Raw genomic sequence first — 18,702 nt, forward strand, 5'->3', positions numbered from 1 at the left:
AATGATAAGAGTGTTCAAAACGAAAGAGAACCCTTGTCGTGTCAGTTTACTATTTCTTCTTACTACTACTTCTACTTGCTACTACTTCTCTGTTTCAGTTTCCTTGCTTACTTGCTTACTCGAAGAATCGTGAGAGAGAAGAGAGAGAAAGAGAGAGAGAGAGAACCTTATTCTTACTTGTTTTCCGCCTTCCGTTTACCTTTTCCATTTCTTTTCCGTTGATATTCTCTGATAAGAAAGAGAAAAAGAAGAATAGAATGACAAGAGATTCGTTAAATCGAGCTTTACAACTCGCGCGATACATCGTCTTGAAAGAACTTGCAAGCTCGCAGATCTTTCTCTCTTATTGTAGTTGACTTTTACGTTAAACGAAAAGAATTGTCAGAACTTTTTATTTTAGAAATATTTCGTTAAAATTTTCTACATATTTTTGTCTCGTGATATTTTATTATTATTTCTTTTTTTTCTTTTCCTTCTTTTTTCTTTTCTTTTTTTTTTTTTTTTTTTTTTTTTTTTATTATTAGAGATGATAAATCGTCTCAAAAATATTTTCAAGAAACTCTTTTGATCATTTTCTTTAAAATTTCATTGGACAAGAGAAATAAAGGGAAAAGACGAAAACATCGAAAGACTAATTACGAGACACGAAAGAAAGATGATCCTATTCGATGTAGACTCCATATCCTTTGAACGATCCAAACTTCTTTCGCCTCTCTCTCTCTCTCTCTCTCTCTCTGTCTATTCGTTCATTTCGTTGCGTTGTTAAAGTTCACGGATTTTGCTTTCAATGTCGCGGTTTAATTTCGGAAAACAAGACAGAACTTTCGTTTCGCGATGAGATCGAGCGGAAAACATCTCGGACGAGGACGGTAGAAAATACGAGGAGAAGGAGGAAAGGGTGAAAGGTGAAGGAGGATGGTGGTGGAAAATGACGAGAAGGGGAAATGTTTGCGCTCTTCCACCCCTAAAACCTGAAAGGGTTCTCCTGTAGATTAGAGAGCCTGTGCTTGGACGAGTATCTCGGCCTTGGAAAGGGAATATCACCTTTCCCTCTCTTTCTCTCTCTCTCTCTACCGTTCTCTATTAGGGCGCATCAACGAACCTTCTTCTACCCTTCCGCCAATGGACTAGCCTTTCTGACCCTTTCTACTCCCTTTATCCGCACCGACGCTCGCCCGTTTACCTTTATCCTCGCACGCCGTCAAGATCTTCTCGATTACGTAACAAGACAATGGCAAATGCCTTTGTCGCCTCAAATATATTCTCGATGACTCAGGACAATGAAAAATTCGTCTCGATCGTTTGATATTATCCAATTCTATTCTTGAATAAAATCAAAAACACCGAAATTATCGATAATCCTATTGAATAATATTTATGCATTATGACAGATTAATCGATAAGACGGAAAAATAAGAAGAAGAGTGTTCTTTTTTTTTTTTTGAGAACATATCTATCTCATTTGAGTAGTGTATTTGTACGGTCAAGTTTTATCCCTCAACAGCGTTATTTACTTTCTTGGAAAAGCACGTCGTCATTCATCATAATAAAAGGTACTCGACGTGCCAGCATCCATTACTTATATCTCTACTATATTCCTATAGTACGTAGCACGCAAAGTTGAAGTTCACCCTCGAATAAGGTATAACGAACAAGATTCTGCATACTCGAGATGAAGCCCCGTTGAAAGGCTTTTGTACCAAAACGGATGATTATTAAAGCCAACATTTCACGCGAATTAACGACTTAATTAAATTCATTCTTGGGTTTAGACGTAATTAACCTTCTTTTCATTTCCTTTGTTTCAGACGGTGAGTTACATGACGGTGATTAGATAACTTTGGATGTTCTTCGAAATATTAGTAAGTTTACTTCAAATATTGTCTCGTTCGATTGTTTTCTTTTTTTTTTTTCATTTGTCCAAATTTCGATCGGTATCAATAATGATAGAATCTCGAAGATGATAGTATGCGGACCAAGTCTAATAATAATCTGTAAATGTACTCGGTGGTTAGGAGCGAGATTAGTCCGGTGGTCAGTGCCGTTGATCAAAGCAAGGATTCCTATCGAAACGCTAATTGTTACATGCATGCTTTGTCGATTGAATTTGATTTGCTTTACGTACGACGAAGGTACCACAGATTGACCGCGACATTATTGCTCTGTCATCGTGTACTCGGGATGATCGTAGCTTCTGCGAGACGTTCTCTTTACCTTTTCAGGGTATCGCAATTAATCCCAATAAATTGTGTAATTATCAAAAAATTATTAAACGATTTTCTTGAATGAATGAATAAAGCGTAATATTTTGATCGTTCGAATAAAAGAAAGGATGCGTAATGTCTTACTATAGTTTCCTTTGTTATTAAAATAAAATAATATATAATTTAACCTTTAATCATAATATATCGATCGTAGATAACAAAAGATTGTACACGAAAGTATAACAAACGAAGGTTATACTCGAAAGTATACAAACGAAAAGAAAATAATCTCGTGTCCCGATCGACAGTAGTACATTACGATCATTAATTCGTGAAACATCGTGATAGAGAATTCTCTCTGTCATTTGAAAATAATTTAAATATTTATATATAATTATTAACCAGCATCGAACGATATTACATCTTTGAACATATATGTACATATCGACGCAAGTAGTAAGTAGTCGATCTCTCTAACGATCTAATTCTAATCTATCTTACGTCACACACATGGACGACAGTAAACGAAAATCAAAGTCAGCAGACGTATAAAAGCAAAGTATTCCGGGTACACACAAACGCAATTAGTAAGAGATAGATAGTCGTACTCTTCGGTACTCAACGTCGATCCAACGTAACCGCGTAGATCCGAGCTCGTCTCTCGATCTCAACGAAGCAAGCTGGGACGGAACTCTTTGATCAAAGCCAAATTAATCTGCTCGTCTCTCTCTCTCGCTCTATCATTTTCCTCGAGGACTCCGTCGGACGATATCGACGGTCTCTAGTGTATCACCGATGGATCGACTAGTGTGCATGCGAGAGAGAGAGAGAGAGAGAGAACGAGATAAGCCATCAGTGTCAGTTTCAGAGAAGCGAAAGCGTCCACTCGACAGTTACGTTAAAACGGCTTGATATCTATCGTCCTACCAACCAGCCGAATGTCCTGTCAGGAGTCCGTGATCATCCCCATCACGAGAGTCATACACGTCAACGGCATGTGCCACGCTCTCGCTCTCTCTCTCTCTCTCTCTCTCACTCTTGGTCGCTCTTTCTCTCTCTCTCTCTCTCTCTCTCTCCGTCTCCCATTCACTCTTACACTCGCATCCCAGATAACTCATATCCATCTATATTAATTCCCAGTGGTGCATCCAATGCCGCCCTCGAAAATTAAACGTCGTCCTTACGTGTACCACGCATTTAGTTATATTATTTCCCCTGGTTATTATCTTCCCTTTTTTTTTTTTTTTTGTATTAGTCGTTCCATTTTGTTTGTTCATAGGACAGAAGTCATTTACATTTTTGTCAAGGATTCTCTCAACATTGAAATCAATGTCATTCAAGTTAAATAATGTTTCATTGAAACTAATTAATTTGAATTGTCTTTTTCTTGTTTTCTTTCTTCCTTTTGTTTTATTTTTTTGTTTTATTTTTTTCTTTTGTTTTTTTCTTTTGATTCCAATTTAACATTCCAATCAATTCTAATTTTAGATGGAATGATTATCGATACTATCGAACGAACAATTTCAACCCTATTGTGTTTCGATAAATTCTTCGTGTTCTTTAGCTGTTTATAATACATTAAATCTAGATAACCAATTTAAGTTGCTTACACCTTTTCACGCACGAGATAATCCTCGAAATTCCCGTGCTCTTTATCCCGTTAAACTCTCTCGAGTATCTTCAAGTTACGAACTTCTCTTTGTTTTCTAGAGAAAACTTAGTTTGTCTCTTTGCTCTTTAAGAGCGACGAAGAGAGCCTGGAGAAAGATCATATCTCGTTGTTTATTAAGAATATTAGCAACAACGTTGAACTTTTCATTAATATTTCAATGAAATTATCTCAGTTTTAATTATTTAAAAGTAATAATTAAACATATAATTTGCGAATGATAATTTTAAATTACGATTACACAAAATACAATTCCATAAAAACGAAAAACGATTCTTGAAGTGGACGTTTGAGATATTTAATGTCAGCGATACTTTTTTTTAATACCCTGCGTTCGTACACTCCAATTTCTCATCGTTATCAACAGTTTTCAGGTGTGCGAGCAAACCGATTTCAGGGACGCTTCACTTCATTTTGCCAACCCAATCCCCTATAGAGGTAACATGGGTTCTTCCGCTTTTACCCCATTTACGAGTCATGAAATTTGAAATCGAGTAGCAAATGAGAGACGAGTTATTTGCGCGTCATGGCGATGTAAATGAGCCGCGTCGAGTGGCCCCGACTTGCCGTAAGTCTTCATTACGCGTGCACGTGTCGTTGCGTGCCCTCCGCATTACGACTCTCTGCTTATTCTATTTTATATTCTCTCTCTTTCTCTCTGTCTTTGTTTTTTTCTACCAGTTTACAAAGCACGCTCTTTCGATGACAATCGACAACGATAATAATAGGACCGTACACGGAAAAGTAATGTTTAAGAAAAGAAAACTAAAGAAAAAGAAAGAAGACTCGTGCTTGGTTCAAGAAATCATAAAAAAGCTTTACTCACGATCATCTTAATGAGCTTGGTGGTTATCGCAAAAATTGAAGATAAATTGAAACACGATTGCCCGTTATTAGCGATATTCGAAAAAAGATCTTCGAGTCTGATACATTTTTTAAAATACTATGAGATTATGGCTTCGTTGGTATAGTAGAGTATAGTAGATATCTCGATCGCGTGTTCTCCGAGCAATTCCAACTAACTTTCACTTTGTAGTCGTAACGATGAAAACTTGTTATTCTTTGTTAACTAACTTTATATTTTTGTGCCTTACGATTTATTAACCATAAAAAAAGATATTCTTTTTCTCGATTACTTAACATTTCAGGTAACAGACATAGATATTGTACTCTAACTATCTTCTCTCTTTCTCTTTACTCTCACTACTTTTCATCGGTAGGGATACAAGAAACAGCCGGCGCAGTAATCAAACACTCGCGTGACTTTATTTGCTTGCTGCTGCTCGCTTTTTATCATCCATAAAACCTGTTACGAGTCTGGAATTTTTGATCGGAGTGCTCGCCCAAATGACGCCAATAGAAAGAGAAAAGTAGAAAAAGAGAGAAAGAGAGAGAGAGAGAGAGAGAGAAAGAGAGAGAGAGAGAGGGAGGAAGGGAGGGAGACGAGGAAGGAAAGAGTAAAACGGAAGAGGTATCCCCTATTTCCACCCCCTCAACAAACCGGGCTTGGTCGTTGTAGTTTTCTGTCCGCGTGACTTTAACCTCCCTCGATTTCTCTCTCTTTCTCTCTTCTACCTCCGTGCCTATATACAATATATATATACATTCTTTTTTTTTTGCGATCGTCACGCTATCGCTTACCCACCCCATCGTACTATTTTCTTCTACTTCTTTTTTTTCTGTTTTTTTTTTTTTGTTCTTTTTTTCTTTTTTTCCTTTATCGTCGTCGTGTTGCGTTCACACGCAATGACGATTCTAGGAAATCGTACATCGATCCTCCATCGTCCATTCGACGTTTTACGTTCTCGTATTTAATTAACTACATCATTATCCACGAACATTAAACCAAATGAATATGATCGAAAGCTTATTCGTGTATTGTCTGATTTTATTGTTTCACGAGAGATATACATGTCGACTAATCATGTTCTTCGAAATACGTTTAACAATGTTTCGATTTTTGGTCATTTCGTTTTGCTACGTTCGTTGTTTCGACGATTGGATATGATTACGATACGGAATGGAATTTGATAACTTCGTTTCTCGATGGGATCGAGAGAGCAAACTGAAAAGCTTGCTCGAGTCGCTGATCAAAATTCATCAGAGAGAACGAGACAAAAGTCTCATTAACGAGAGGCTCGATCGATCGATACTAACGATTCTAATGAATACTAATTGGGTCTTGTCATATCCTATATACGTGTGTTTATAGATAGATATGAATGTATACGTAACAATTTTATTCTTCACTTTGAATCAAAAGCTATCATATTCAAAATCACATCTGTATTCTTGATTATACCTATGAGAAAAATGTTACGGGTATGTAACATCGATGAAAATTTTATAAAAGGAAACGTCACGTCACGTGGTTCTCTTCTATGGCCATTGATCTTCGATAAAATAATATCAATGTTCATTGATGTAACGTGATGTTCGTTATGGATGATCGTAATTGATGTTATCGAAAAATGAACTTTTCCTTTTTATATGCGTTTCTTTTTTAACACGAAAAAGCTTTACCTTTTTCAAGCTTGAGAGAGAGAGAGAGAGAGAGAGAGAGAGAGAGAGAGAGCGAGAAAAAGAAAGAGAGAAAATAAAAAGACAACAAAAAAATGTAAAACGATCGATTGAATTATTAACATGATTACGAATTTGAAGTTTGGAAGTTCGCAAAAAAAAAGCATAACTTGTCTCTCTCTCTCTCTCTCTCTTTCGTATTCGTTGTTACGCAAACGCACACGGTACGTAGTAAGTAAATATCGTTTTGCGTACGCCATTTTCCAGGAGATTTTCATTTACATGCAAACGCACACGTACACGCGCAGACAGAGACGAGCACAAGCGAATGTTAGTGTCGACGGTGGTAGAAGCGAGCAGACTCGCGGATTGTTTCTCGCGCTTTCACCCGGACTAATGACTGCCCTTGTTATCGCGGTCTGCCCCGGGCAGTAGAGTGAGAATGAGAGAAAGAGAGTCGCTTTTCTAAATATAAAAATCCTAATGGTACTGTACCGTTGACTACTCGTCAAACACGTTCGCCAGAGCGTGTAACCGACGATTCATACACGGTTTGTTATAAAAAACGATGTCGGGCATGGAAAGGTTTCCGCAAAAACACCCCTTGTCCGTTTGTCATGTCTTTTTCCAACGAACGCGTTACCGAAAATTTCCTTCTCTCTTCCATCCATTCTCCATTTTTATATTTTTCTCGATTTTCATTGGATCATTAGACGAAACAAGAATGAATATATAATAATAATGAAGAATAAGTTTTGAAAATAATTTTATTATGTTTGACTATGTTTTAGATTACTTGAAGTAAAAGAAGAAAAAAGAAAAACGAGAATTAATTATCTTCATTCTAGATGTTTTTGTTACGATAGAAAAAGGTTAAATTATATATATTTATATATATATTTTTATTTATTTATTTAATTATATATATGTGTGTATATATATATATATATATATATATGTAGGAAATAAAACAATGAGAATTTCTCAAAATGGAAAATACAAACTCGCACTTATTATCACGCACGTCTAACGAAGCAGGAACGAAAGGAGGATTATCGGGAGTTGGCCGGTAAAGCTTTTGAAAACTTTAATAACACCGGCCCGTTGAAGCTACTCGCGTGTTCTGTTGCACGCGTCTCCGTGTTTCCGTTTCTCTCTTTCTCTCTATCTCTCTTGCTCCTATCGCATCCTCGCGTCGTACTAATTAAGACGGACGAGCCTCCACAGGGATTAATGACACCCGCCGAGTTTGCCGGCAGTGTTGCTTCGCATCACGACATCCGCATCCTAAAGCACCCAAACTACTCTTTCTAATTGGGCATCGAGGGAAAAAGTAGACCTCTATATATACATATGTATACACACACACACATACACACACACACACACACATATACATATATATATCTTTTATACACACTAGTTCACTGTCCAAATGTATGCATTATTATTTATGAATTAACGAATAGTAATGAAAAGATATATATACTTAAGAATTTGATATATCAACGAAAACATTCGTTTAAATTTTTAATGATACAATTTATTAACATATCATATTATAATATGATATATTTTTCAATAAGCTTACGAAATAGCCTGGTTGTGCACGTTAAATTCAATATTTTTTCTTTTTCGTGGTGCATTCATAAAATTCACTTGGTACTACTCAGTTAGAGTAAAACGGACGAGTTCATCGAGATAGAAAAGAGCGTGCACGTGGTGGTACGCCGTGGTCAAATCGGAAGAGATGAGACAGGGATATGCACTCTCGGCACGCGAGAGAATAGCCATTGCGACGTCATATATTTTCTCGCATGCATTAAAGGCTAAGTTGATTTTTCCTATTTAGTTATATATTGCAAATAGATATTCTCGTTTATTATAATTCTTAACAATAATTTTTCGAAACTCCCCCATTGTATTTCCTTATATGGTACAATTCGTATAATATATTATACGATATTATTATCACGATCATATCAATTTAATTATCATTTTTCTTTTTTTTTCTTTTTTTTTTTTTTTTGTTTTTAATATAACGTAAATATGTATCGTTCAAGATTTATTTTTCCATCGGAAAACGATCATCGAGCTAGTAAATTTATTCGACATTTTTATAGCCTTGATCTAACTTTTAAATTTTGATAAATCTCATATTGTGATCGTTCGTAATGCAAAAACGCATAAATTATGTACCGATTGTCTGATACAAGATTGTGAACGATCCCCATAGTGGATACTACTTATCTGACCAGTTCCCCCGTTCCTGACAGAAACGACGATCCTTTTGTTTCAGGCCAACGCATTGTTCCATGGTGACTGCTACGTGTTCCCTAAGGGCAAACTTCACCACCAATATATATACCTATGTATGTACATAATATGTACATACATTTATATATATATATATATATATATATATATATATATATATATATCGACAGACCACAGACCCTTTCGTGAAATTCTATACTATCGGTTCTATCGTGTTGGTCTCGTTGCGATATCGATAACTACATGCGCATGTATTTATGTGTATGTCAAGGCACGTATCTAAGCTATATGAAAAGTGTATTCGCATGAGTGAAGGATAGAGAAAGAGAGAGAGAGAGAGAGAGAGAAAGTGATATGATATGTGAGATTGCATTGAAGGGATGTTAAGGAACGGAAAAATTGAAAGGATCCTTTCTTCTGCAAAATTCTTGAAGGAATCATAAGTAAAAATGAAATGAGAAACGTTTTTGCCGTTATTGACTGAGCATAAACCATTTCAATAATAAATTAATTTATTAATTCATTAAAAGCAGCTTAACTTTTACAAATCCATGTAAATCCTATTAATACTCGATAAAATGTTTCAAATAAATTCGATTATCGTTCGTTAGAAATAATATATTATAGAATGATATTTAGAAAGGATCAAACATTGAAATATTTGTATAAGGATCTTATTAAAGGTTTTTACTTTTTCTTCCTACTTGTAATCGATAAAATCAATATAAAATAAATAATATTTTTCATACTTGAAATGTCATTTTTGCACGTAATTTAATCATTCTTTTCTTAATAATAAAGCATTAAGAGGTGTGTAAATGTGTTTTAAACGTATGATATAAAAGAGAGATTATGAAGGAAAAGAACAGGAAAGAAAAAGATTTACATTAGATGAAACGAGGGACATATATATATATATAAAAGAGAGAGAGAGAGAGAGAGAGAAAGGACGAGTAGAAAGTTCGGAGAAAGGGAAGTAGGTAGAAGAGAGAGAGAGATGGTATGGAGCTCACCGACTCCCTTCGGTGTTTGTAAGCACTTACCCCGCGGCTTATTGTTACCACGGCCCTTTTTGTCGGGATTTGTAAAAGCACTCGGTGCGTTAATTCCCGGACGTCGGATCTCTCGCTTTACGTTCGACGTTAGTTGTATAGTGACACGCGCGATTTGTTTACTTTTCTCTTTCTCTTTATTTTTCCTACCTGCAAACATTTCACTTTAAATACACAAAACCCACGAACAGAACGATTTTTGTTATCGTTCATCGTTCGAATTATCCTAACTATATATTATATCGATCGTTCTGACATTTTTTTTTTTCCTTAAATTTTTTCGACACTTGAAAAAATTGTGAAGTCCGATTGTGAAAAAATTCCCGTCGCAAACGAGTTCAATTATCATTCTAAAGAATTAAGGACTCTTCGAGGAAGCAAGGATAATACGTTGTTAAATCGAAGCTCGCGTTATCTCTTATTCTCATATCGAAAAAAAAAAATGAAAAACAAAAAAGATTACTAGGAAGTAGAAGTTGAGTGTGTAGTAGTAGGTACTGAAAGAAAAGGACAGACTTTTATCTTGATATAGTTCGAAGGAGAGGCACGTTTATTGTTTGACATGATCGACCAGAATCGAGGCTGCGACGTGATCGCCTTTCGGAAACCTCTAGTCGAGCGTGACGCTCGATTTCCTACGACAAAGATTTGCTCTTACACGAATTTCCCTTCTTTTTTTTTTTCTCTCTCAAAATTTTCCCTTTCGTCCTCACCCTCTTTCTCTTTTATACAACACACAGACACACGCGCGTGCATACATACATATCATGTGTGAAAAAATCTTCTTTCTTCTCTCTCTCTCTCTCTCTCTCTCTCCCTCTTTTATTCTTTTTCTTTTCTTTTTTTTTCGAAGGGAAGATAGTTAAACTGGATTTTGGATCACGTTTTCACGGAGTGACGCTGATTATCTCAAAGTTCGTACGATAAATCGTATCCTCGCACGCTACCGACACGATAGCCCGTTTCGGCTCGATGAATCAAATGCACGTATGCGTGCACACGAGCCCACACCATCCACATCTAGTTCACGAGTACAGGACGGAGGCTATCTCGGATCTGCATCCGCGCCTCTAACTGCGACCAATGCAATGCGCTATCGGTGAATCCATTCTAACCCACTTACCCCTTCTCGTAGTCGATTGAAAGTCAGATTTCCGGTTGGTCGGGCCGCCAGAACTTTTCGACCAAATGCAAAGCCTCGATTTCGAGCTAACTCGTGAATTTTACAAACCTCCTTACGAACTTTTCTATTTCTTTATTTGCTTTCCATTTCATTTCCTACGATCAGCATGAGTAACCCATTCTTCGATTTACATACAAATGAAAATACGAGAAACAAAAAAAAAAAAAAAAAGGAAAAGAAGAGTTGAACGAGTTTTTTTCTTTTTCTTTCCTTTCTTTTTTTTTCTTTTTTTTTTCTTTTTTTTTTTTTTGAAATCATCTTTCATCGATATATAGATATCTCTTTTAGATAAGGACATTTAATTGATCTCTTCGTTTCTCTAATTATTTCAACAGAATGTAAAAGTTTTAAGTATTTAATGCATGGAAACGCATACGATCGATCCTGTTGCGTATTTCACACAGGTGTAATAAGCGGTAACAGACTTTATTAGCTTTCGGAATGTGCAGGCCGTTTAATATATTCCATTGTGCGGTGTAGAGACGGCGGTGGTGGCGGCGGCGGCGGCGGCGGTGGTGGCGGCGGCGATGGCGGCGGCAGTGCTAATTCCGAAATTCCCGGTATTATGGCCTCCAAGTGAATTTCGGCATTTGCGTAGACCCGCCATCGAGGGATAGAAACCTGTGCTCTCTTCCTTCCCTTTCTCTACTATCATGTCTCGTCTTTCATTGGTCCATTGACCCAAGCCTGGTAGCATTAATAAGATATTCAAACATTTATCCGTGCGATGTTATTCAGTATTTCTATAAATCTTTAATAATGTCTGATTTAGCCATTAAAATATTTATTATATAATATATAAAGTCAATTAAAGACTGACTGTAAAATCATCGAATTGCAAATAAAAAACCGATTGTGAATGTAGAGAAGAGAGAGAAAGCGAGAGAGAGTGAGAAAAAGAGAGAGAGAGAACGATAAATGTGCTTTTAATCGCGAGATAAATATTCAATGCAAAAAGGGTGCAAAACTCGTGTTATTTGCAAAATTCAAATCGAATTACGCGCCGTGGAGAGTAACGTTTATTGGACGAAAGAAGATTAAAAACCCATTTCGCGCTAGAATTACGTTGTGTCGTTGTTATTTCTCTTTCTCTCTCTCTCTCTCTCTCTCTCTCTCTCTCTCTCTCTCTCTCTCTCGCTCTCCCTTGCGTATGTGTATTTTTTTATTTTTACATTTTTCCTTCGTTCGTAAGTTTGATCCCTCGATTGGGAGATCTAAGCCACTTCGTAAAGCTCTTGCAAATAAAATAGGACGATGCAGTAGCAGAATCAAACGGATTTACAGCTTCGTCAGGTGTACAGAATCACAGGTGCACTTTTTCGAATGTTATCTATGTAGGCGCTTAGGAATTATTCGACAAAGACGCTAGTTTTATTTCACGAATTTTTGCAACAAAAATAAATTCTATCGTACATGAAAGATTTATAATTTGATTCGTTTTTCTTTTCCTTTTTTATATTGTTAACACAATAGTATTATATACGTTTAATTAGGAAGAATTTGATAACGTTCAAAGTCACTTGCGATAACGTCCGAGTATCGAGTGACTCGATAAAATTTGTTTAACCGTAATAAATAATTTCAATTTACGTTTGTCGATCAAATTATTTATATTTTTCATTTTTTACACGTTTCATATTTATTCTCTTCAATATGTATATCTGCGTATATTCGAATCATATCTTATACATTTTTAAAAGCATTGGTGGTTGAGAGAGGTCACGAATCAAACATTGTAACCTTAGTTTTTACGCGTTGGACCAAAGTGAGAAATCGAGAAAAATTGGAAGGAAATTCAAATATGCTTCTATCCCGGGCAGAGTTGTCTCGTGGTCCCTCTAGGGACAAACTAGCCCCGTTAAACGAGAAAACGAGAAGTCGTGTATGTAGTCCCATTTCCTCGCTTTCCGCATCGTCGATTTCATTCGAATTTTCTCCAGCTGTATATTCTTGTTCGCACACGTGTGCCTCTCTCTCTCTCTCTCCATTTCTGTTTCTCAATTTTTATATATACATGTATATATATATATATATATATATATATATATATATATATATATATATATATATACGCATATATAGGCGAGAAATGAGATATATACACACACATATATATGCATGTATATATGAGATATTCGATCTGAAACAGAGAGAGAGAGAGAGAGAGAGAGAGAGAGAGAGAGATTTGGCCACAGTCGAACTGTTTCCCAACGATTTCATTTCGTCCGGTTCTGATTGTTCGTTCCAGTTATGTACTCCGTAAAGCATTCGAGGTTAGTTCGAGCTGTCGGTCGCTCGTTCAAAGTGAATTTCGAAATATCGATCGGACAGTTCATGGCGTACGAACGAGACGAGCGTAAATGCGATTATCACTTCTCTACTGTAGACAGAGTTGTTCGTTTTTTCTCCTCTTTTCTTTTTTCTCTCTCTCTTTTTTTTTTTTTATTTTATTTTTATTACTCGCCTCTTCTAATTTTCAACTTTCTACTTTTTTCTTCTCTCTCTCTCTCTCTCTCTCTCTCTCTCTCTTTATCTTCGTTCTTTTTTTTCTTTCTCTTTAACTTCGTCGTTGTTTAATTACACTAATTATTCATCCCTCGAAGATTCGAGACTTGTTCGATATATACTAGGGTATTATCGGTTCTAATTAGTATCTTTCTATATTATACGGAAAGACGTCGTTTCTTTCTTCGTTGCAACGAGCTTAACGTCGAGTCTGATCCTCGAGATTAAGGATACGCTTTTAAGGAGCTTACGAATGACGATTCTTTCCATTGTTTCGACTTTCGTAAATTGGCTGGGCTCCTACTCGTAAAGTAGATTACGTTGCTAATGAAGAAACCTGTATAGTATATTTGTGAGATACTTTGCACTGGGTGACCCATTTTCGTAACTCGTTTTTGTAAATCCTCACGTCGACGCATGTGGAAACGTTCCGGGAGAATAGAATTCAATAGGAAAGCTTTCGAGTTACTCTAAAATATTCATACGTTATGATTACCAAGCGATGAAAAGAATTCTATACGCGTGTGAAATGAATAATTAACTATTATTCATAAATATTAATCAATGTTATTCGAATATATTTTATGCTCGTGTGTCCGATACAAAAATTTCTCTTTTTAAATTCATTATCCTTATTATTACTATCTCTGATATATTATTTTCATTGATTTTTCTATTCATTTTTCTCCCTTTTTTTTTTTTTGATTTCTTTCTTGTTTTTGTAATTACTCTTTTGAACAAATAATGACGGTCACTTTAAGAGGTGGGGAAAATGAAAAATAAGAAAAAGTGATAAATAAAAGACCGTGTCGAAAAACGCCGTCGACCGGACAAAGACCGTAGATAATTCCGATTTTATCGCGGCACTTCGTTATGTCACTTCAACAGCAGAGATGGCCGATGGCTGCTTCGTACTACGATCACCATCAGCACTACCACTAGAATCAGCATCGGTGGTAGAGGCAGAGTCTGCTCTTGGTGGAGACCGTCACGACCACACCAGCTTGGTTTGCTGCCATCGTCATGGACGTGCCGAGCCACGACCGCGGATGTGGCCGCAGCGAATGTAGATTTGGAGGAAAAAGGAAAATGAACGAAGGGGTCACCGTGCTGCCCATTTCTTCCCCGAATCGAATCGAAGAGTGTGTGTATGTGTCAGAGAGAAAGAGAAAGAGAAAGAGGGACAGAGGAAAGAAGAGAGAGAGAGAGAGGGCCGAAAGAAAGGGAACAAGGGCTCGCAAACGAGTGCCTGGTGCGACCGGTTTGAATGCTGCAAAATGTACAGCTGGACCATTTCTCTCTCTCTCTCTCTCTCTCTCTCTCTCTATATATATATATATATATATATATATATATATATATATATATATCTTCTCCCTCCTTCCTCTTTCTGTCTTTCTCTCTTTTGGTGTCCATTTGGAGAGACACCTTCTGCTGTAGAACGGAGCTACCCGGCACGTTTCTCCGCCTACGTATAAAAGAGTCGAACGAAGAGAGGAGAACAAGAGAGGAAAAGTATATTTAAATATAATGTGTAAGAGAGAGAGAGAGAGAGAGAGAGAGAGAGAGAGAAAGAAAGATTTCGTTGATCGTGGATCATCAAACGAATCTCGACGGTCATCGAGAACGATTCTATCGGCTATATTTGGATATAATGTGTAATTGTCGAAAAGGTTAAACGTATGCCGATTTTCTGGCACAGTGTAAGGAAGTTTGATCGATTTGTTAGGCTCAAATCCGATTGCACGCTCGAGGCTAACTAAGATCGCTTTTAAACACGCGAGATCGAATGGGAATCTAGTCGAAATCCTAATTACAATTCTACTTCGATCCTATCTGTTTCAATTTCATTGCAAAACACATCGTGATATTTTTCTCCCCATATCAATATCCTTTTGTTAAATATATTCATTGATAAATAATCATATTGCATAGTTTAAAAAATTGTCTCATTTTCGTGGCTCATTAAGAAATCGGTAATGATAAAGCCGATGAAAATGTACGGATCTCCATCGTCGCGTTCTCGCGTTATGATCGATCCGCTTTATTACGCTCGAGTGAAATGATTCGCAGGCAGCATTCGAAGTGCGAGAGTAGCACAGCTAATCAGAGTTTAATATCATCCCTCGCACAGCTCTCTCTCTCTCTCTCTCTCTCTCTCTCTCTCTCTCTCTCTCTCTCTCTCTCTCTCTCATTACCATTTACAACGTATTCGCGTTCGTTCCAGGAACGTTCATTCGGTCACTCGCTCGTTTGGCTCTCGATTCTAACGATAAACGAACGTGCTTGGTGTTATTTAGTGGATGCAATTTTTACGTCATAATGCTCGCTCTTTTTCTCTCATTCTTTTGAGATTAAACCAACAATATATACCTGGACATCAACGAGCCGTCGCTACCAGGAATGGTAATACTCGGGAAACACTCGTCTGCCTATTCTCGACGAAAATGTAAAAAGCTCACTGGACTCGCGAGCTTCCGCGTAAAATTGGCAGGGAAAATCGTGCCGGTTCGGTGCTCTCTCGCTAAACAGGATACGATCTCGCGTAAATGTCGTACTCGCGAACCACGGACATTTCCTGTCTCTCTCTCTCTCTCTCTCTCTCTCTGTCTGTCTCTTTCTTTCTCTCTCTCTCTTTCTGTCTCTCTCTCTCTCTCTCTCTCTCTCTCTCTCTTTGTCTGTCTCTCTCTCTCTTCTTTTTATCTCATGCGCCTCTCTAAATCCAGTACACACGTGTGCGCGTGTCGGTAAAACGAGTTACGAGAGGGGTTTCGGGGTTTTAATATTTTATTAACGATCCGTTGTGCGCGGTATTATTGTGTGGAAGTATTTTGGGAATTCGTCGGAAAATTTTCCGTTCGTCCATTAGGAACTATCTCACTCTTTCTTTGTGTGTTTGTTTCTCTCTCTCTCTCTCTCTCTCTCTCTCTCTCTCTCTCTCTCTCATACGCAGACATACACATAGCAAAATTTTTTTCACATCAGTTTCGACCATCGGAATTTGTTGAATCATTATATATCATATTATTCGATAAATTCATCGATGAAATATTTAGATAACTTAATTTTCAAATAATTATTATTACTATTGTTATTACATTTAATTCAAGTAGAATAAGTAAATGGGACCTTAACTTTGATCGAATCGAGCTTGAATGAATCAGCAGGAGGCACGAATTCCAAAGATAAATCGTTAACGAGCAAACTCCATCAGGAAGATCGTTGGCAATTCAAAGAGACATATATACTCGATTAGCTAATCCTAACACATCAAAAGTCTTAATACTTTGATAAAGAAAGCTCCCTCATTTCTTTGGTCAACCAATTTAATCAAGAGAGCATCGTTTACATCGATCTCGTCGACGATTAAAGATGGCACGTCATCGTGGAAAATGTCTCGCTGGCCAATCGGCAAACACGTAATTTTCTAAGGAACGATAATAACAAGACGAAACTTTAAGCTTTGGGGAAATTTCGAATTATCTGAACTTCTTTTCGGCCGTACAAGATGATCATTTGCTCGGACGTTTATCCACTTTCTTCTTGATCCTTTTGATGACACGTAGAGCTTTGCACAAGTTGGATATTTCGTGAGATGATCGTTAGACCGGGTCCATCATTTATATAGCTATACACGTATGTTTGTATATGAGCGAGAGAGAGAGAGAGAGAGAGAGAGAGAGAAAGAGAGAGATAGAAAGGAACTATTAAAGCTCGATCGTTGCGGTAACTCGGATCTCACCCTCGGTCGCGATAGAAGATAATTCCAGTCGAGTCGAATATCCTCTAATTAACATCCGACTGTCTCATTTTCTTCTCATTTCTGAGCGTTCCTCTTATCTCGTCACTTCTCTCAATCTTTCAACGATGGTCTAAAAATTCAGCGGATTCATAGAAACGAATATAAAGATCGTCTTCTCTTTTTTGATCTCTTAAAAAACCATTAAAAAAAAAAAAAAGAAAAACTGTGCGAAAATCATAGAAAAATTTTGGATTCGTCATCGTAAAAATATTTTCACGTTAATTTATGTCCATCAGAATTTATTTCAAAGTCCTTCGACTTAACATTCTCTCTCTCTCTCTCTCTCTCTTTCTCTCTTTCTCTGTCTATCTATCTATCTATCTTCCCAACTACCCTTTGACCTCGAGGATTCGAAGAATCTCTTCTCGGGAAAAGAGGTCAAGCTCTCATTATACTCACGGCTTTGTTCGCGCGTTCGTTAAGGCGCCCGTGATGAATGATTATTCAGTAGCGAAGTGTAAACAGAGTTCTATTTACGTGGGTGAACGCGCGTGCGCGTACTTGTATCGCGCGCACGCACATACACACACACACACACATACACACACACACACATATATATATATATACAGAAGTAAACAGGGCCGGATGCGCTTTGAAATGCGAGCGAGCCACTCTTCGACTCCTAGTAGCGAGCAACGGGGAGAAGAGAATTTCTCTGAAACGGAAATCAACGCGAGAGAGCTGGGAGAAACGAACACTGCAATCCTCTATTTCTCTCTCTCTCTTTCTCTTTCTCTCTCTCTCTCTCTTTCTCTCTCTCTCTTTCACTATTTCTCTCTGTCTTTCTCGTACACACATACTCACATTCTATTCCTTTGGCCACTCCAACCTTCTGACTCCTTCTCTCTTACACATTCACATACCCACAACACTCTCAAAAGTCTATACGTGGATCAGCCGATTGCAGAGTACCCGTTGACCCGATTTCCCTTAACGTCGTTCCACTGTTACACGAAATATACTTACCTTCACTTCCGTCTTCCATTCAACTCCAAACATTCAAACTAGTACCTACCTACCTAAGGTACTTCGCGACATTCGATGAATTCGAAATTGTTTTGTTCAGGCCCCGATTGTCCTCCTTTCCTACGCACGCGTATGTAATTTATATATATATTTCTCTCTCTCTCTCTCTCTCTCTCTCTCTCTCTCTGTCTCCCTTTTTCTTGCACATTTCCTTCTTTTAAAATCAAAAATCTATGCTTCGACGATGTTTCAAGAATGCGTTATTTCGATCATCGAGTTTGCACCTTTTTTTCTTTTTTATCTTTTTTTTGATTTTCTAAACATTGTGAACAAGGATGGAAAAGGGGAAGTGCGAAACGAGCATGTTGCGTAGCTCTTTCTTTTTCGTCTGCATTGAGGGATGAAAATAAAGCAAACAAACAGATAGACAGACAGAGAGAAAGAGAAAGAGAGACGCGCATAGACACACGGTCATTGCCACGAGTCTTACGATAAGACGACGCATAGGAAATGAAAAATGT

The 18,702-nt window shown here is 37.3% G+C and overlaps 1 protein-coding gene across 3 annotated transcripts in view; it reads left to right on the plus strand.

Annotated features, from left to right (window-relative positions):
• The window catches only part of LOC124950717 (semaphorin-2A), a 304,525-nt gene that overhangs the window by 83,740 nt on the left and 202,083 nt on the right, over window positions 1-18,702 (plus strand). The window contains exon 1 of one of the 3 annotated variants that reach the window (XM_047497871.1): window positions 1,830-1,862. The exons of the other annotated variants lie outside the window; for them this stretch is intronic. Within the exon in view, the coding sequence (XP_047353827.1) occupies window positions 1,845-1,862 (18 nt within the window). The 5' untranslated portion in view covers window positions 1,830-1,844. Of the gene's footprint in view, window positions 1-1,829; window positions 1,863-18,702 lie in introns of those variants that run through there. 3 annotated transcript variants of the gene reach the window in all.

The sequence above is a fragment of the Vespa velutina genome, chromosome 7 (genome assembly GCF_912470025.1).
Source record: "Vespa velutina chromosome 7, iVesVel2.1, whole genome shotgun sequence".
NCBI classification, from domain to species: Eukaryota; Metazoa; Arthropoda; class Insecta; order Hymenoptera; family Vespidae; genus Vespa; species Vespa velutina.